The sequence below is a fragment of the Pseudoliparis swirei genome, chromosome 6, assembly GCF_029220125.1.
Source record: "Pseudoliparis swirei isolate HS2019 ecotype Mariana Trench chromosome 6, NWPU_hadal_v1, whole genome shotgun sequence".
NCBI lineage: Eukaryota > Metazoa > Chordata > Actinopteri > Perciformes > Liparidae > Pseudoliparis > Pseudoliparis swirei.
The window spans coordinates 20,713,800-20,734,362 of record NC_079393.1 but is presented as its reverse complement, the minus strand read 5'-3'; the positions used below and the strand labels follow the sequence as shown (position 1 = coordinate 20,734,362).

The 20,563-nt window shown below is 46.1% G+C and overlaps 1 protein-coding gene across 1 annotated transcript in view; it reads right to left on the bottom strand.

Annotated features, from left to right (window-relative positions):
• tmtc2b (transmembrane O-mannosyltransferase targeting cadherins 2b) overlaps positions 1–20,563 on the bottom strand; it is a 96,001-nt gene that overhangs the window by 10,381 nt on the left and 65,057 nt on the right. The window contains exons 6-10 of the mRNA XM_056416400.1: positions 13,050–13,234; positions 11,983–12,061; positions 9,198–9,319; positions 3,582–3,663; positions 1,996–2,110 (exon numbers count right to left, since the gene is read on the bottom strand). Coding sequence (XP_056272375.1) covers positions 1,996–2,110; positions 3,582–3,663; positions 9,198–9,319; positions 11,983–12,061; positions 13,050–13,234 — 583 coding nt within the window. The remainder of the gene's footprint in view (positions 1–1,995; positions 2,111–3,581; positions 3,664–9,197; positions 9,320–11,982; positions 12,062–13,049; positions 13,235–20,563) is intronic.

The window sequence follows — 20,563 nt, the reverse complement described above, 5'->3', positions numbered from 1 at the left end:
CTACATGATGTCACAGTGTCATTTTTGGCTTTCACTGACTTTTGACACATTAAATACTATAAACACATCCCCGGTTGCCTGACCACTAATCGGCCTTTCCTGACCAACATTCAAACTATATACAAGAAGAAGAGAAAAAAGAATTGTTCAAAGGAGGCAGAAGGAAATTATGAGTTTGGAATGGTCAAAAGACCGAGGGCCCGGGAGAGCAATAAAAGACATTTGTACGTCTGAGAGCGTCTGCCTCTCCTTTTAATCTCTGCCCTTCCCCCGTGTAGATTCACTTGTGCCCCCCCCGACCGAGGGCCTTTCCACGTCGGCATCCAAGACAAACACATAAAGAGCAAGAGCTGTGGAGGAGTGAGACCCCATGCAGAGCAGGCAGAGAATAGTTCAGCCCGAGCATCAGCTGCCATGGAGGCTCTCAATGCTGAAAGCTGTGGCTGCTGAAGGAGCCGTGCATGAAGCAGCCTCTCGGGTAAAGAGACGCCAAACTCACAACGTGGTCTTAAAGGAAAAGTTCGACATTTAAGAAAACGCTCGCCGAGTTAAATGTGAATATTAATAAAGTAGCACTCTTGACTGTATCCTAAATATGAAGTTGAGCTCAGCAGACCGAGTGGAAAACTGTCCAAAGGTAAAAAATCCACCCAGAAGCAACTTTAAAGCTCAATAATTAACACGTTATATCTCATTCTTTTAATCTGTACCAAAATCGAGAAGTGTAAAAACGACACATAATGCCGCCCAGGGTTTTCCATGGAATGAGGAGGAAAAAGACAGTTATTCCAACTTTACAGTGTTCTTGTAATATTAAAATCTTGGCCGTAATTGGCTTCATTTTGCCTGCAAAGAAGGAGTGAGAGTCACGAATGGAGCGTTGCTCACCAGGCATGTATCTGTATCTGAAACAGCGTGGGGGGAAACACTGTGGAGGGTCGGCATATGTTCACATCTTATTCTGTGAATTATGAATTTATTTCAGCGTTGCTGATTGTTGGAACAGGTGTTAGACTAACGGCCGAATAGTTTGGGTGAGTTTTGGTTTTATTTAGTTTCACTCCAATCTGAATGAAGTGTCTTTACAATGAGTTAACAAGGCAACGAAGCCTTTATTTGTTCCGTGTAAAGATGTGTATTCATCAGACGTAGCAAACTCGCCACTTGCCCGCAGTGCATCCTGGGACATGTATGCATAGCCGGCGTGGCCTCTGGGCAGGAGGAATAAGCGTTGCATGCAGTGGGGGATTTATTTCACATTTTCCATCAGCACAGATCAGACTTTCACACACAAGTTGGCAACCAGCTGTTGGCCTCACGAGAGCCGTGTCTAATGTCCTAACCCAACTTCCTGAAAGAGAGAGCATATGCACATGTCCCAAAATGTCATACCGTGCCTGAAAAGATCTCGTCGGCAGGCAGTTTTAAATGAAAAAGACTTGAAAACCCTTTCATGCCTTTAAAGAAGGAAATCTCTCCACAGGGTCATACTTGTGTAGGTTTTTATGCAGTCAGTGGCTGCATCAGACACATTTCCACTCGTGGCTCGTGTTCAGAAACCCAAAAGCTCGCGGGCTGCTGAAGCGCAGCAGCTGAACCTTTGCACCGATTTGGAAGCCGACGTTCAAGCGCGAGCAGAGTGAGACGGAGTCAGAGCGAGCATATGAATAAACATTCGCTGCACAGCATGCGAAGACAAACCAGCAGCTCTTCGGCTGGCAGTGCAGCGAGAAAAGAGGATTACGAAGCAGCCAAGGGAATCACAGTGGCTGAGGTGGAGTGGTGTAAGCCCCCGGATAAACTGTGCAGACAGTAGACCTCCCTCTCTCACACACAGCCTCCTTTCTGCTCCACCTTTGGAACACCGTGGCCCGGCCTCATCGACAGAGAATGAATTACAGTTCATGCGGTGTCTTTTTGTTTTTGTTTTTTTGCACGTGCTTGGGCTTTTCGAAAAAATCCTGAGAAACAGAATCATCCCAATCAAACACTCACCTGAGCATGTGCGCCGCACTGAAGACCACATCAAACTCCCCGCCGTCGAGGCGCGCGGCTTTCTCTGCCATCTCGGCGGCTTCCAGTAGACGCGACTCTTCCAACAAAAACTGACCTGGCAGGACGAGGAGAGAACAGCACCGCCGTTAAAAGGCGGAGGGAGACGCCGTCTGCAAGTGTTGCCTCTGGCTCTGGTGGAGCAACAGCCTGGTCGGCCCCCCTGAAACAATAATACGATAGAGACGAGTGCAACACGCCATCACTCAGACTCGTTTGTTCAGGTTAGCCGACCTTGATGGATCCGTTTCTTTAGGATGAAACCGTTTCCCGCGGAAGGTTTGTGTCTTATAATGGGAATCGGCCTCCCGCATAATGAGATGGGACGGAGCAAGCCTGACGGGGCTCTGACCAGGGGTCGGTCCACTCGGTACGGGCCGGGTTGAGGGAGGTAATCGTACCCTGTTGACTTTGGTTCGCCCCACTACTGAAGCAGGATGCTAAACCACGATGTGAAACTGAACCCATCGTCCTTAACAACTGGGGATTAAAATTGAAGCCATGAGTGTTGGCCTGAGGCGAGGGACAGACTGTAAAGCGACTTTAGAACAGGTCCAGGTTAAAAACACATCCGCAGTTACGGAGGGTTTATGATACATCAAAGAGAACATATGAGTAATAAAGGAAATACAGGAAGTGCATGAATACCTTTTTAAATATTTAATAATAAGCTGTGTATACAGACTTTGGGTACCGTCATCCTTGTTCATCATGAAACAGCATGACTTTAGGGGAATTTTGGAAGACTTGAGCTTTTGTGTTTCCGGTTAGCAACCATCAAAACAACTCGAGTTATAAATATCCGGCAGTACATAAGACTATGTTGTGTTTTCTTTATATATATATATGTATATATACATACACATATACAGTTTTTTGTGTCTTTCTTCTGTCTCTCATTCTCTCCGCCTCATTTTTTTCCCTCCAAGTCTGTTTCAGTGGTGCACTCTTGTTTATTTGTGGAAAAAAAGGATATATATAGATATAGATATATATAATATATTAATAACTTGCAGCCCGTCCTGATCAGAATATGGTCTGTAAGATGGTTTGTGTCTGAGCCTTTAAGACATCAGATAGCATAAAGGGGAGGCGCCACCTTTAATCATCCATCAGCTGCATGTCTATCTATATTCCGTTCTTTGCCTCTAAAATGAGTTATTAACCTAGACATAATAAAGTAGGTTGGGAAAATGCAAAAATCCACCATTAACCAGGCGCGTTGATGGCTTTGAATGTCACATGCAAGCTGGTGCAATGACAGCAGGCTGACACTGGAGTTCATCATGCAATGCTGACGAGGCTTTGCAAGCCTTTAAATAATGGAAGTCATTAACTTGTCCGCTTATTTAAAATCAATCTCACTATTGCAGTAATTACATTGAGGAGGTAACGCAACTTTAAGTGATATGGAAACAAGACAAAAGAGATGTTGAAAGAGAACAATCGGAGGGAATCATCCTCTGTGTTAATTTGACGTATAATATATTTCAGTAGGCTATGTAAAAAATAAAGGTAAAAACACGTACCATAATGCATATAGCAGTTGCCTTTTGCAGGATCCAGTTGGATGGCCTTCAGGAAGTACCTCTCCGCTTCTGTTTTCTGTCCCTAAGAGGAACGGATTAAACAGTCATTATTGTTTTAACTGCTCCTGAAAAATACTCATTATTTAAAAAATACCACACTCAACTCGACAGCAAGAATATCTCTTTGTTTATCCAAAGTCCCTCTCCAAACCGCAGACCCACTTTCACAATAAATCCTAATAAAAGGACATATATCACACGCACCGCAAGGGCTTTTCTTTCAAGCTCATGTGTCCAAAGTACACGCTCGGCCCAGCAGAGCCGAGGCTCATTCATTACACACGTTTTTATCTGCACCAATAACACCTCCAGAGCATAACCACAGGCTGAGGGTGTGTGTGCAGTGAAACAGGGCGGCGGGCAGCGGCTGGAAACGGAGCGCGAGAGGAGAGAGAGAGAAACGTTGAGGGCGATCAGATACCTACAGGGATCTCATGGCGCGCACACACACACACACACACACACACACACACACACACACACACACACACACACACACACACACACACACACACACACACACACACACACACACACACACACACACACACACACACACACACACACACACACACACACACACACACACACACACAACGTTGACGGATTAAAGACTCCATGCTGGGAGGGTGAGCGTGGCGTGATGAGGAGAAGCGGCATGAAGCCCTGAAGTGCCCCCTCAGGTCCTTGAGGCTGTGACACGTGAACCAATCATAGCTCAAACGGAACGGAGCAGCTGGCCAATGGCGGTGCCAGCTGGGACTTTGACACATCCCTTGCTCTCAGTTGGGCACCAGATGCCATCTGATCAACAATCAACAACGCACACTCCTCTCTAGAGGCGGATGTTTTAGCATTCGCAATGCAGCCATCAGTGGGAGTTCCATCACAAGACGACGGCGGCGCATGAATAAAACACAGTGTATTGTTAAATCGGAGTTGTGTCAAGTCTGTCAAGGCTTATGGTAAAATACAAAAAAGGAGAAATAATGTATATAAATTCAGTGTGAAATACAGCAAATGCTTCAGTCGAGTCCGGTAGAGAGAATGGGCTCAGACACAATCAGTACAGTGCAGCAATAATGACATATACTTAGTCAAGCGTATACCTTTTCAGTGAGCTGTAGATTCAATAAACACATCATTTGCTAATGTAAATATATAAGTGGGGTTTCCCTTGATGCTTCTGAAAATCAAGCCTGTGCTAAGTATATGTTTAACAGAGTTAATGGTGTCCAAGTCGTTATCACAGTTCCAGCCTGAAAAGCATCCTCTCTGCGTATTTTTATCCTTTATATTCACAGATGTAGGAATGTGTAAGTTTGAGCGCCAGCTGGTTTTCTAATAACAGAGGCCGTCTGTTTATTAAACCTTAGAATAAAGCTTTCACACATTGAAATGAGTTGAGCAGTTGTAAGTGGTTGGAGGATTTCTACTATGACACGTGGATATTAACGGATGCCATGCCCGGAGTACGATACAGTCCACGGCAGTGAGAACCTCAACATGTAACAAGTTGCTCTGTTCCCATCTTATTGCACGTTTTTCGTAATCCCTGGAGAAGCAATGTGTTACAGCATTGTATTTCATCCTCAGAGTATTGGATTATAACACATTTGTATGTCTCTATGAATAATGATGAAACCCAACCAGCACAGATGCTCAATGTTCTCTCAGCGAGGTCCAAGCTTCCAACCCAATGTGAGTTCATTACTCCACTATATCTAAAGTGTGAACAACAGGGAGAGAAATGAAGTTCCTCTTTTTCTTTGCGCCAGTCAGCAGTTTTCTGCTTGAATCAGGATTGGTTATTCCTAAACTTCCATGTCCATACAGTATGTGTCGTGACCCTTTTTAATTGAAAGTAGTTTGAGGCCACTCGCTTTGGGAGGGGGGTGGAAAACACCAAAATAATATGGGAAGTCAATACAAAAATTCCAACCATAAAATAAATCCACTTCTCATTCTTGTCTCTCGCTGTCTGGATACAAAATCCTCCGTTCTGTCACACACATGCTGAGATGCATTACACCTCAAACCTCCTGATAACATCAGATAAACTGCAGATGCAGCCGTGGCTCTGTGGACGCCGAGGTGATTATGAACGTCGCCTGCGTCGCATTAGCTGAGGAAATGGTGAAAGAAGATGACTGGAACCAATATTGAAAGCAGCGGGGCGTCCGTGTCCATCTCTGACCTGTGGTTTGCTCAGAGAGCCCGAATCACATCCTGATCTCTGGGGTGTGTCATCAGAGATGTAGAGGGGTCAGCGAAGCAGGAGGGGGGGGCGATACTGATCTGGGTTATTAACTCTCCCTTCAGGCCTTATATCTTCCAACCCCTCATCCACAAATCACAGCGACTTGTTCCTCTCCGTGTGGCTCGGCGACCGGCTCGGCACCACCGTCTTCCTCTCACCCTTCTCTGACCCGGCAGCCTCATCTCCAAGTCTCTCCGTCTCCCCCACGGGGATCTGAACCTCAAAACCCCTGGCGGTATCTAAAGTTTCTTCATCACTCACAGTGGTGCCACAATGTAAGGGATGAAAGGAGAGGGGGGGGGGGGTCTTGGGCAGGTCAACTTCCTGCGCTGGTTCGGATCACACTTAAACGCTGTTGTCACGAGGCACGGAGACTTTCCAATGCATTTCAAGAAAAAGAAAAAGAAAAACATTTTCGCTCATGATGAAGAGGCTCTCAGCTCAGCCAAACAACGGAGTCCCCTTAGCCGTAATTGCACTCATAATCACAGGGGGCTCAAAACCTCTGTGCCATTAATCAGGGTCAGAGATGTGCAGAGAGGCCTCCCTGCAGGGTTGAGCTCTATTTTCTTACAAAATCAATAACACTTTCTTTTATGAAATGAGTTTCTCTGAACGGCCCGCTGCATCCATTGGTGAGTCCACTTGTGAACACTTATGAATTGTGTTGTTCCCGTTGACCGTCCTCACCGACAGCCCGTGGTTTCACAAAGTTTTTGATATCCAACGGAGTTCACCTCAGCTTAACAAGCAACTTTCGGCCGCGGTGTCAGCTGAACTTTTCTTTACGCTGATCATTAATACGTCTGCGGATGGGGAAATCAATCTAGTGCGGTGGTGCTGGAGCTTCATTTAATTTAGACACACGACAGTAAGACATCTACACAGAGGATACACTATGACGATGTCATGAAATCATACGAGGAAGAATCAACACAATTATCTAATGTCATTATAAATGTGACCTTTCAGTTTAGCAGTTAGATGAACAGATTGACTCCACCCTCCATTCTGTGCCGTGCACATGAAGCCAGCAACAGCGACATTATGTTAGCTTAGCATAAAGACTAAAGCGAGCTCCTCCAAAGATAGCAAGACCTGCCAGCATGTTTACGTCGTTGTGTGGATTTAATAACCAAGGTTGAGGCAGTTAATGAGCGACAGAGCCAGGCTAGTCATCTCTCTCAAAGTGTATTTCCCAAAAGGTCTTAACCCTCCTGTTACCTTAGGGTGAATTTGACCCCATTCAATGTTTAATGTCGGTGTTCTTTCGGGTCAATTTGACCCCAGGCTGTTTTTCACTGTGTCAAACATATAAGAAATATCAACTTTTTTATATATTTAAAGGGCTATTTAGGTAGTTAACAAACAAACATAAAGTACCTCACACTTAAACTTGGGAAACAATATTAATTCTAATAATTTTCTGGAGGTTTTAATTGCTGGGGTCAAATTGACCCCAAGGGTAAAATATGTCAGTAAATATAAAGGTAACAGGAGGGTTAAACATTGAATGGGGTCAAATTGACCCGAAGGCAATTAAAGCATCTATGTTACGTGTTGTGTCAGTGAGCCTGGCCAACTAGTAACACCTGTAAACCACATAGTGCCACTTTACTCCTTGTTCTTTTCTATATATTAAATAAAAGAGATACTACGTGTTAACGTGTGAGCTTTGGAGGTGCTGGTGGGTGGATTGTCGTATAGACGGAGCCGATCCTTCTGCTAATAATTTACCAGCTGCTGGCCGTAGCTTCATATTTGCTCTGCAGATATGAAAGTGGTGATAATCTTCTCATCTCGCTCTCGGCAGGAAAGAAAACACAGATGTTCCCCCGACACGTCACACGAGTCCTTCCTAAGGGCTTAATATAAAGCTCTGATACAAAAACTGACACAAATTGTCAAATCTTGGATTTTCCAGACAGTTTAGGTAACTGATGGGCGAGCAGAATCCTTCCACACATGTCAGTTGTGAAACACAAAACTCATATTTTTGGAAAGGCTATAAATGAAAAGAAGTTTAAAAAAGACTGTTTCCTTGAGGGAAATGAAAGTGGAAGGGGGCCAGGAAGACTCGAGCCCGCCTGTGGAATTCCAGGTCGCGCCGCAGGCCATCGAACACGTTGACGTCTTTTCATCGGGGCCCAGACTGTGCGAGAGGCCGCCGCCTTTATTTTGACCTCCTGTGCCACTCTTCTTCTAATTAGTTTATGTCTCTTTCAGCTCTAACTGCTCCTCGCGGTCAGCTCCAAATACACCTATCTGGCTGCGATCTCTATGGACAACTGCGTGACCCGACCACATGACCGCCTCCTCGGAAACCCGGCGACACTAGACACTAGACACTTCCTGCGTGGACGGCATTTTCTTCGGTTATTGAAACACAGGTCGCCGTCTTGGAAAATGCCGGGCAGATGCTGATGTATTTCTTGAGATATTAAAATTCTTTATCTTGCAGAGCAACTTTACAAACATGTCACATGCCTGCTATCTGTTTTGCTGAATGCAGCTTTTTTTTGTGCTACTTTTTTAAAGACCTAGTGATAAATTAGAAGGTCAAAAGAAACGGCTGCCAGGACAAGGTTTTTAATAAGGAGGTTCTATTCCCTCCTCAGACTGGAGCATCTGGAGAAACACGGCGTGACAACCTTCTCTCTCAGGCTCACTATCTTCCAATATTTTCCCCATCACACTATTGATTAACTGTAGAGACTTGAGGAGGACATTACGATCTATCAGTAAAGAGCTGTAAAGGACTGATGAAAAGTCAGGCGAGATGAAAGAGAGTGTAATAAAAAGGAGAGCAGAGAACCTGAGGACCGGTTCAGGGGAACAAAAGGTTGAGACGATGTCACCGCTTTGACGGGCGGGGGGGAAAGAATATGTCATGTCTTACTTCAAAGAGGTAAAATATTACACCATACACAATCCTCTCTGAAAAGTATATATAACACATACAACACTTATGCGAGTGTCAAAATACTCAGGAGGAGACACTTATTTAAATTATTTGCATATAATAATTTGTTATGCTTTTTTACCCTCTTTTTCCTCTTTGTTGGAGTGAGCACCATGTGATGTTTGTTGTTCTTTGTGTGTTGTACACTAAAGCTGAATATAATGTGTACCAAGTCATAGAACTGAAAAATTGACAAAAAAACCTGTATGAAAATACATATTGTTATGTTGTTGAAAACTAAATAATAAAAAAAGTGAGTAAAAAAAAAAAAAGGTAAAAAGTGCGAGGCCTCAATTAAAAGGTAGAACAAGCGAGGATGAAATATGAAAGTTACCGTCATAGCCAGCAGTTTTCCATAGGTGAGATGTGCTGGAATGTGGTCCGGCTTGGCTCGCAGGGATTCTGTGTACCAGTGTTCAGCCTCCGTCAGCTTGTTCAGTCGGATGTAGGCCTCTCCTGTGGGAGCAAAGTGAGCGTTGAGTCAGGAGTGGGGGTGGGGAGGGGGGAGTCACGCTGTCAAAAGGTTAAGACATCACAAATCTTTCCATTGTTCAGCTGTGAGTCCAGAGCTCAACCCCAGAGGGCCACAGCATGCGGCCTCACCATGTTGTTCTATTTTTACCAAATGACATGTTTAGTTGCATGTTGCAAGGCCCTGAACCGAGAGAATGCAGATGCTACCCCTCGTTTTAGACACATAGTTTACTACTTTATGTATTTTTGATACCCAGTCAGTTGTGCATGACTCAGTCCCCATTTCTTTCCCCCTAAAATCTGAAATGAGCAAAGTTGAGTGTGTGTCTGAAAACCTAGAGGACATTGGGTCTGTGACGCACTGCCTCACTCTCCCCGATCTGTCAGACATCATGCGATACCTCCCCCGCCCTCTGCCTGCTAACACCTGAGAAAACAATACCCGCTCGCTCATAGCCATCCAATAACACGCATATTATTGCACACGTTTGACAACAAGCGGCTGGTGACCGAGGACAACACAGTTCAAATCAACATCATAACATATTTAAGGAAAGAAACGTAATTTATCCCAGTTGAGAACATTTCACAAGAACCTGAGCGGACGAGTTGTTTGGACTAGAGTGGACCGACTCTTTAATTCTGAGAGGATTAAGTCTAATCTCTGCCCTGATAGGAAACTGTGATAAGGAACAGGTGTCCCACGCCGAATCACAACTCAGGGACCTTTTTAATTATTTGAAAACACACATTTTCCTTTTCCCGCGAATGAGCAATAATGCTGGGTACTAATACCGCCCTTGAGATGTAAAGCAATACATGAGAAGATATTTTCAAGAGGATATCCATCAGCAGTTTCAGCACAGCCTTATGTTTCAGATTTAAGTGTTGGAACTGTAGCTACATCATCACAAATATCTAACGGAACAAAAATAACAGATTTGAGGATCTCCATATTGTTGTAAAATAAAGACTTTATTTTTATGCTTCCTATATTCCAATAGCCAGTTTGTCCTTTTACCTCCACTCCAGCAGCGTGACATGAATACCAACAAATACTGAATAACTTCAGTTTAATAAATCCTCAACGTGTTTGATGGACAGAATCATCTGGATTTTAAAGATTTCACGTCAACCGAAAGGCACCGAGGTCCTCTCAAAAACATGGACGCACGATGCGACCGCTCCATCAGTCCACGGGGTTTAAACGCGGCCCAACGACGTGCGTCTCGCGCTCACGGCGGCAGACGTCTGTATGAGATTAGCACCAAACATCAACGTGCAATTAGAAGGGACATTGAAAAACAGCCCCTCGGAGTGGAACATTCCTCCGCCCACCAGAGTGTGTTGGAGCGAGGCCTGCGGGGTGCACATTACCACCCAGGTCTGCTCTGAGGCCTCTGCTGCCTCTGCTGCTCGGCGTCTGACAAACAGCATGAGAGCAGCGCAGCGAGCGAATAACTGCAGATATGTATGAGCAGGTGGGCCAAATGTGCAAATCAGTTTAGCGAGAAAACAACGGCTCGCTGCAGGAATCCCCGGTGTCTGGCTCAGCGCCTCCATTACTGGCTCCTCAACGCTGACTGGAGCTCCCGTCAACATTTTGACAGAATCTCGGCAGCTCTGTCAAAATGCATTTTGCCAACATGCGAACCCGTGGCACTACCAAGTCTGGATTAAAGACATCCTAGGTTTCCAGTGTGTGTGTGTGTGTGTACGCAGCTGCGTGTGTGTGAGTGGTAGAGGGGAAAAAAGCACAAGGGAAACAGAGAGAGAAAAGAAGTCGAAAAAGCCAAGAGAAATCAGATATAATGAGCTTGAAAGCTGTTCTACAGCTGTAATATAACAAGCTGGCTTGTTCTGGTCGTGAAAGGCAAATTAGCTTTTGTTAAACATGATATGATAAAGCCGACTACTGTCTCAAAACACTGCTTAACAGAGCTCATTCCGCATATATTTCTTAAAGAACAATTTCCCTGATGTAAATAGTTGTTTGCTTGATGTCAGATTTTTTTGTTGGGGGGGGATAATCTACTTTATTCTAGCTCTGCTTAAAACCTTTTGCCCAGGTTTAACCTAAACAATAGGCTGCAGAGCTTAACCTAGTTTTCATCGTCATATCTAATCAGCGAGGGTTTATCCTAAGCCCCAGGTTTCAGATTTACAACTGGGAATGTGAACCTGGGGTTAACATCCTCTGACCTCTCACTGCGCTCGTGTTTGAGAATATCTCATCATTAATAGACAAAGCATTTAGAAGCACAAACAACAACCGTTCTGGTGGTTTTGTGTTAACTTCTCCGACTGATTCTAATGTTCTTCTGGGATATCCCGGCTCCGCGGTGCGTGTTCGCGAGCCTCGGGGTACAACGCATTCAAAGCTGCAAGAGTAGAACAGCTAATAGGGCTGTAAAATGTGGTTTTCCTTCGCAATTAGTAATCCACTAAAGCTAATTGAAAGTTTGGTTCGGTTAAAATGCTGACAGTGCGGAAGAAAACAGAAGGAGCACAACAAAGTTAAACAAAAACAGAATGAGGCGCAGCATCCAATTCTCCCATCGTACTTAGAAAATAAAAAAAATTCATTCTCAGTTCCACTGACTGTTCTATTGTGTGGACTTCAAAACAGCAGCAGCAGCTCTTACCCATCATGTTGTAGAGGCTCTGTGGTGCAAACTGTTTCGGCATTTTCTGCATCGCCTCTTTGAACACCGTGAGGGCCTCCTGTGAAGGAAACAAACACGCAAAAAGAAGGTGGGTGGTGTTTGCATTAGAGCGAAGAGACCCAGCCAGAGAAACTGGCGCTGTGGTAACGAGCCGTCCCTCCCCTGCAGCTGGGGCCCCGACACCGTGAATACACAGCGTGGAATTGGGGGTCGCCGGGAGGCCGCTTCATACAGAAAGGGTCTCCCCTCGGAGTCACGGCTGTTAGCACGACTAGAGCGCCGTCACATAGCGACTCTGGGAAGGTCCAGCCGTCCACCTCAGAGTCCCGACTCACTTAAATGGTAGAAGGAGCTGCGACGACTTTAATGCCGAGGCAAATGTTGCGGTGAAGAGATCGGAGGGAGTGGGACTCGCTCTCTTCCTCCAGCGGGACAACAATTTATAAAAAGGCCTTATTGAATCGGCTCCAATCCTGATTGAATCGGCAGCGTCACAGCTTATGTCCACGCATACATGTGCAGCAGTGGAGAGCCGGTGGCTTTAGCTCAGCGCTGTCTTTAGAGGCATGGGAGTACATTTGTGAGAAACAGCCTGAAGATCATCTTCACAAAACACGACGACACGAGCCGTTCTGGATCATGTCCACTTAAAACTGAGCATTTTCTCAGTGTCCCAAACAGCTCCTTGGGAGCATCTTATCTCAGCGGTGTTACATCCCCCAGCATGTGAAGGTTTGTTGGACAACACATGTTCGTGCATGTAAACTACAGCACAGTTTATTTCACACTGTGGTGCTCCGTCACCAACAAAGCACACTGACTGACTTCCTAAATAAATAGGTAAGTGCAGGAAATGAGTGTCCCTCAGCACACGGCTCGGTCTGAGACGTGTATATCTCTGTCGTAAGCTGTTACTGAATATGACCAATGTCCCATCAGCAGCGCTTCGCCTGCCAACGAAGAGCCGGGCGCGCTGAAGTCATCACGAAACAACGTATCGGGTAGCAAAATGTGAAGTACATATGTGCTGCAGTTTGTGTCTTTACCTCCTGGCGTCCCTGTTCGTGGAGCAGCTTGCCCAGGTTGTACAAGCAGCTGGTCACCGAGCTCTTGTGGGCGTGGGGGTCCTTCAGGTTTTCATCGGGGATGTCGGCGCAGGTCAGGAAGGTGCGCTTGGACTCATCGAGGTGGCCCTGATTCATCAGGATGATGCCCGTGTTCAGGTAGGCCGCTGTTGGGAAAACCAAACATGGACAGTGGTGTGAGTTCTGGTTTGCCTTGCATCAGCTGACTAGACCCGATGTTCCCCTTAGTGCTCAGGCCCACTGGTCAGGTCCAGATAGATTCATACAGGTGGTCAGTGCGGCTGCTGTCATCCGACTTCATGTCCATACCTATCACCACTGATGCTTCCTCCACTCACCCAAACTCATTTTTGCATTGTTGATTTAACGAGATAATATAAGGGAAGAAAAAAAAATCTAGAAACCTTGCTGCTCCCTGAAAGAGTTGAACCTCATAACTCACAAAACCCTTTCCCCCTCCAAATGGTCATTTCCTCCTCACAAGTGTCTCTCACTGACCTGAATCCTCAGAGACCAGCGGTGCAGAAAAGTTGAGTAATGGCCATTTCTACATTACACATCTGAGGTGGAAATATAAACCACTGTTGCTCTATGTAATGCTTTACTGTAGAGCGTGTGCGCGCATCCTGGGGGATAGTTTCTGTTGCTTGTTAAACTTTTTCCTCGAGCGGTCAGAGACAACATCCAATAATCAATACGCAGCGGGAGAGTAATTAATCTCTGTGGACCGGCCTCTCTCAACAACTCCCCGTCAAGTCTGGTTGTTGGAATAAATCAACTTGACACAGCAGATCAATCTGCAGCTCCTCTCCAGCGTGTTGACGTGTCATCAAGTGGAAGGCGGGTGGTGGAGAACCAAACAACCTTTATTCCTCCGACATCACAAGTCTTCTTCCTCTTCTGCCTTTGGAACTCATTTTCTTACTAGCTCACATTGTTTTATTCCACACGCCTCACAGGCTGATCGTTGCTACGTGGTGTTGCATTAGATAGTCAAACTAAATGTGGTTTTTTCCCCTCCGTTTTATGGATTTGCAATAAAAGCAGAACAGGTCAGAAAAATGAGAGATAGACGAAAGAAAGTTGTTTTGACAAATTGTATCTTCAAAACTGATTTTTTTGTATGCAACACATGTGACTAAAATCAATAGAACAGCTTTGTTCTGAATATTAACTAAAGAAACGCTAGTTTTCACTAGTTAGCTCCCAATTAGCCAGTGAGTAACATTTAACCTTGAGCAAGGTGTTTAACTGTCCCATTATAATCCTGCCTTCAACATGGCTGCTGCTAGAGGTAACTCATTAAGCTCCTTATCGGCTCGAACTAATTGGATAATTGCACGCCGAATGGAAATGTTCTTGTCTTACAGCGATTTTGATGAGGCGGATAATTAATCAGGGGAAGAAAGAAGGAGACGTCAGAGAGTCTCTGTCTATCCGTCATTGGCTGATGCCGAGAACAACGGGGAGTTAATTCATTGAAGCGATTCCTTCTGTATTTGATTCGATACCACGTCTCAATATAACAGAGTGTTGTGCACCGACAGATATGCTAGAGAGGTTCATGTCATTTATGTTCGCTTTCTCTCATTCCAGGCTTCCTGATTGTTTTCACCTGTCATCACACCTGTCTCCTATGCTCATCAGTGTCAGCCCCGCCCCTGATTGGTCCCACCTGTGTCTTGTTACCATGTGCTTAAATTCCCCTGTCTCCCAGTGTTCCTTGTCAGTTCGTCTGGTCTTTTGCCATGATCAGGTCGGGTTATGTTGTGCTCTTGAAAAGTTGTTGATGCCTCACTACGTGAGCGCTTTCATTTTGTTCACTGCAGAACCGAAAATAAAGTACTTACAAATACTTTATCTCTGTCTCCGGTCGTGCAATTGGGTCCTACTTCTAAGTGTCTGAGTTCGTAACAGAACGAACTGACCACATTATGGACCCAGCCGACCCAAGAACGCTCACGCCGCTCTGTCGGTACAGGGCGTGACGATTTTTCATCACGAGGAAAAACTGGACAAAGTCAGCCGGAAATACAAGAGCTGAGAGGACGCCAGGGGTTCAGGAAGAATTATCTACACAGATGCAACAACTGGTTGCCCAAATGAATAATTTTTCACTCATCAACAGACTGCTCCTCCGGTGACGTCATCCACAGCTGAGAATTTGCCTGTCAATACTCCAGCTGACGACCCAGGTCAGGCTGTTTCCTCCCCGTTACGGCTGGCTCTTCCGGAGAGATTTTCTGGAGACTCTTCGAATTGCAGAGCCTTTCTGGTACAGTGTGATCTGCATTTTCAACACAACCCAGCAGCCTTTTTATCTGAGCATGGTAAAGTGGCGTTTATTGTGTCTCATTTAACGGGAAGAGCTGCAGCCTGGGCTACTGCAGAATGGTCTAGAGACACCGAACTATGTTACTCATTGGCCGATTTCATAGAGACTATGAGGCGCATTTTTGACCACTCATCGCCTGCTACGGAGGCCAGCAGAAGACTGTTTCAATACGTCAGCTCAACCGTCAGGTGGTTGATTATGCCATCGAGTTTCGTACAGCAGCAGCGGACAGCGGATGGAATGTTCCGGCCCTTCGTGACGCCTTCATGACAGGACTTTCGGAACCGATAAAGGACCAGCTGGCTCCACTGGAGACACCGATCTGGAATCCTCATCGCTGTGGCCATCCGGATCGATAACCGTCTTCGAAAGAGAGAGGGAGCGCCGACGCAACCGAGATGTTATTCCCAGCTTCCAGAATTCGCCGGAGGTCGCGCCGCCGCGCCGCCAGCGGAGGATTTCAGCTCATGTTACCGGACCATCAGAGGACTACACTCCGAATGACTCCGTGAACCCATGCAGCTTGGAAGAACCAGGCTTTCTGGAGGAGAGGCAGCGCCGTCACGGAGGGTTGCTGTTTCTGCCAGCCGGGTCATCAACTCGCTTCATGCCCGGAAAAGATCGTGCTCACCAGTCAAAAGGAGGGCGCTGGTGAGCAAGTCGCAGACTTCCCTCCTCGACCTGTTACTCAGGTAGACATTTGTATTAACAATCAGACCATTGACCAGGGTGTGTTAATAGACTCAAGGGCTGACGAAAGCCTTATAGACTGGGGCCTAGTCAAACAGCTAAAAATAAAAACTGTCCCGCTATCTCATCCTGTTAGTGCCAGTGCCTTAGACGGCCGCTTGTTGTTCACAGTTACCCATTGCACTGAGCCCATACGGATTACTATAAATAAGGACCATACCGAGAGCATGCAATTTCATATTTTTGAGTCGACTCAGCACCCGATTATTTTGGGGTTTCCTTGGCTGAAGATCCACAATCCTCACATAGACTGGCCTTCAGGGAAAGTTAAGGAATGGGGAGAGGATTGTAAGGGCAAGTGTAAACTTTCGCAACCTGTTAATGCACCAACAGACTCTAGTAGGATCATTATAGATCACCCTGACTATCCTGATCTACACAAGGTACCTTCCTGTTACCATGATTTAAAAGAAGCTACCTCCTCACCGAGATTTTGACTGTCCCATTGATCTCTTACCGGGAGCCCCCATTCCCAAGGGGAGACTTTACTCGATTTCGAGACCTGAGAGAACAGCAATGGATGAATACATCTCCTCTTCACTCAAATCAGGGATTATCCGTCCTTCATCGTCTCCAGCCGGAGCGGGATTCTTTTTTGTGGGAAAGAAAGACGGGTCTCTGAGACCTTGCATAGACTACAGTCCACTAAATGACATTACGGTGAAGAACCGCTATCCTCTGCCACTCATGTCATCTGCTTTTGAACTGCTTCAACGGCCAAGATATTCACCAAGTTGGATTTAAGAAATGCATATCACTTGGTTAGAATAAAACAAGGGATGAGTGGAAGACTGGATTCAACACTCAGAATGGTCACTATGAGTACTTGGTAATGCCTTTTGACTGTGCAATGCACCGCTGTTTTTCAAGCTTTTGTGAATGAGGTTTTAGGAATTCTTGAATATTTCAGTGTTTGTGTATCTGGATGACATACTGATTTTCTCCCCAGACGCTAAATCTCATGTTAACCATGTCCGCCAAGTTTTGCAGAAACTACTGGATAATCAGATATGTCAAGGCAGAGAAGTGCGAGTTCCACACAGAAGAGGTGTCTTTCTTAGGATACATAGTCTCACCTAATCATATCCAAATGGATCCTGCGAAAGTCAGTGCAGTATCCCAGTGGCCCACACCAGACTCCAGGAAAAAGGTTCAGCAGTTCCTAGGATTTGCTAACTTCTATAGGAAGTTTATTAGGAATTTCAGTTCTGTTGCTGCTCCTCTGCATGTTCTGACTTCTCCTAAGGTTCCTTCAAGTGGACCCCCAGGCGGATCTTGCTTTCAAACTTCTCAGAGATAGATTCACATCAGCTCCCATACTCACCATTCCAGATCCCCAGCGCCAGTTTATGGTCGAGGTGGATGCTTCCAATGAGGGAATTGGAGGAGTACTGTCTCAACGTTCTGCAGAAGACAACAAGATGCATCCATGTGCTTACCTGTCGCGGAAGTTGACAACGGCAGAGCGGAATTATGACGTGGGAAACAAGGAATTGTTAGCTGTAAAAGCTGCCTCGAGGAATGGAGACACTGGCTAGAGGGTGCAGAGCAACCGTTTTAGTCTGGACAGATCACAAGAATCTAGAATATATAAGAAAGGCTAAGCGTCTCAACTCCCGTCCAGGCCAGGTGGACACTTTTCTTTAGTAGATTCAACTTCACACTCTCTTTTCGTCCCGGTCTCAGAATCAAAACCCGATGCTTTGTCTCGCCTTTACGATCCCGAACCACTTGCGGTAGAGCCCAAGACCATCCTTCCACTTAACCGGTGATCGGAGCCTTTTCCTGGCAAGTGGAGTCAGACGTTAAAGAGGCAAATGTCATGAATCCAGCGCCAGCTTAGTGTCCCAACAATCTGCTGTTTGTTCCTGAGGCTCTTCACCCAAGGTCATCCACTGGGCTCACTCATCTGTGCTTCGTGCCATCCGGGAGTAGCAAGAACAATGTCCAGGATACAACAACGTTTCTGGTGGCCATCCATGAAGAAAAATGTGGCCGAGTATGTAGCGGCTTGTCCGTGTGTGCGTGTAATAAGACCTCATCTCAAGTTAAGATGGGCTTGCTCCAGCCGCTGCCGATTCCCCATCGCCTTGGTCACACATTTCGATGGATTTTGTGACAGGATTTCCTCATCCAGAGGCAAGACTACGGTTCTAACAGTGGTTGATCGATTTTCAAAAATGGCTCACTTCATCCCATTGACCAAGCTTCCTCTGCCAAAGTCACCGCAGAGGTCATGATGAATCATGTATTCAGGATCCATGGATTCCTAATGACATTGTTTCCGACAGGGGTCCACAATTCATTTCCGCCTTCTGGAAAGAGTTTTGTCGACTCATAGGTGCCACCGTCAGCCTGTCATCAGGATATCACCCTCAGTCAAATGGACAGTCGGAGCGTCTGAACCAAGAACTAGAGACTACGCCACGTTGTCTCGCCTCCCGGAACCAGACCACCTGAGTGACCACCTCACATGGGTCGAGGTTGCCCACAATACCCTTCCCACGGCGGCCACAGGTCTCTCTCCATTCCATTGTGTCAATGGTTTCCAGCCTCCACTTTTCCCTAACAACGAGGAAGAGGTGATGGTTCCATCGGCACATGCCATGATCAGACGTTGTCGCAGAGTTTGGGCTGGTGCTCGCCAGTCTCTTCTCCAAGTTCAGCTCGGATGAAGGCTGTTGCGGACGCTCATCGCAGGGTCGCTCCTCCTACAGTCCAGGCCAAAAGGTTTGGCTCTTTACCAAAGACTTACCACCCATGTCGCCTCAAAGAAACTGGCTCCGAGATTTGTGGGTCCGTTTCCAGTGTCCAGTGTCATCAACCCGGCGTCGGTACGCTTGCAACTCCCCAGGACCTTGAGAGTGCACCCAACGTTTCACGTTAGTAGAATCAAGCCGGTGTGAGAGCACACTTGTTCCCGCCTCCAAGCCCCCTCCACCGCCCCAGTTCTTTGAAGGTGGCGTTTACAAGGTCCGTAAGCTCCTGGAGGTCCGTAATAGGGGGAGGGGCAAGCAATTCCTGGTAGACTGGAAGGGTTACGGTCCTGAGGCTAGAAGCTGGATAGCTGCTTCATTTATCGTAGACAAGACTCTTATCCACGACTTTTACAATCAGCCTGGGCCATCAGGAGTTGGCCCTAGAGGGGGTACTGTTGTGCACCGACAGATATGCTAGAGAGGTTCATGTCATTTATGTTCGCTTTCTCTCATTCCAGGCTTCCTGATTGTTTTCACCTGTCATCACACCTGTCTCCTATGCTCATCAGTGTCAGCCCCGCCCCTGATTGGTCCCACCTGTGTCTTGTTACCATGTGCTTAAATTCTGTCTCCCAGTGTTCCTTGTCAGTTCGTCTGGTCTTTTGCCATGATCAGGTCGGGTTATGTTGTGCTCTTGAAAAGTTTTTGATCCCTCACTACGTGAGCGCTTTCATTTTGTTCACTGCAGAACCGAAAAATAAAGTACTTACAAATACTTTATCTCTGTCTCCCGGGTCGTGCAATTGGGTCCTACTTCCTAAGTGTCTGAGTTCGTAACACAGAGGACTCCTGGTCTAACTTTAGTCCGTCCCAGATTGATCATCTTGTTGACAGTGCCATAGGCTCTCTGAGAATGACACTGGACTCGATAGCCCCTCTGAAGAAGAAGACAGTGAGGAAGAGGAGGTTTGCTCCCTGGTATAACCCTCAGACCCGCAAACTGAAGCAAACGTCACGAAAGCTTGAACGCATATGGCTCAACTAATCTCAAGAATCCCGCTTAGTTTGGCGAGATAGTCTTAAAACATATAAGAAGGCCCTCCGTAATGCCAGAGCAGCCTATTACTCATCAATAATAGAAAAAAATGCACACAACCCCAGGTTTCTCTTCAGCACTGTAGCCAGGCTGACAGAGAGTCACAGCTCTGTGGAGCCGAGCATTCCTATAAACCTTAGTGGTAATGACTTTATGAACTTCTTTAATGAAAAGATGTTAACTATTAGGACAAGATTAATAATCTTGCCCATAACCAGTGCCAATCTGTCCTCAAGTGGAATGGCCTTGGAAACCGCTGTATGCCCTGGTGTATATTTGAGGATTTTCTCCTATCAACCGTGACCAATTATTTTCAACGGTTTCTACTTCAACACGCCTACCTGTCTCTTGGACCCCATCCCGACGAGGCTGCTTAAAGACGTTTGCCTTTAATTGGCGGCTCTCATTAGATATTATCAATGTGTCACTGCTAACAGGCCAGGCAGCACACTCCTTCAAGGTGGCTGTTATTAAACCTCTCCTGAAGAAGCCCACTCTGGATCCAGAGGTATTGGCTAACTACAGACCGATCTCTAACCTCCTTCCTCTCCAAGATCCTTGAGAAAGTGGTCGCAAATCAGTTGTGCGACTTTCT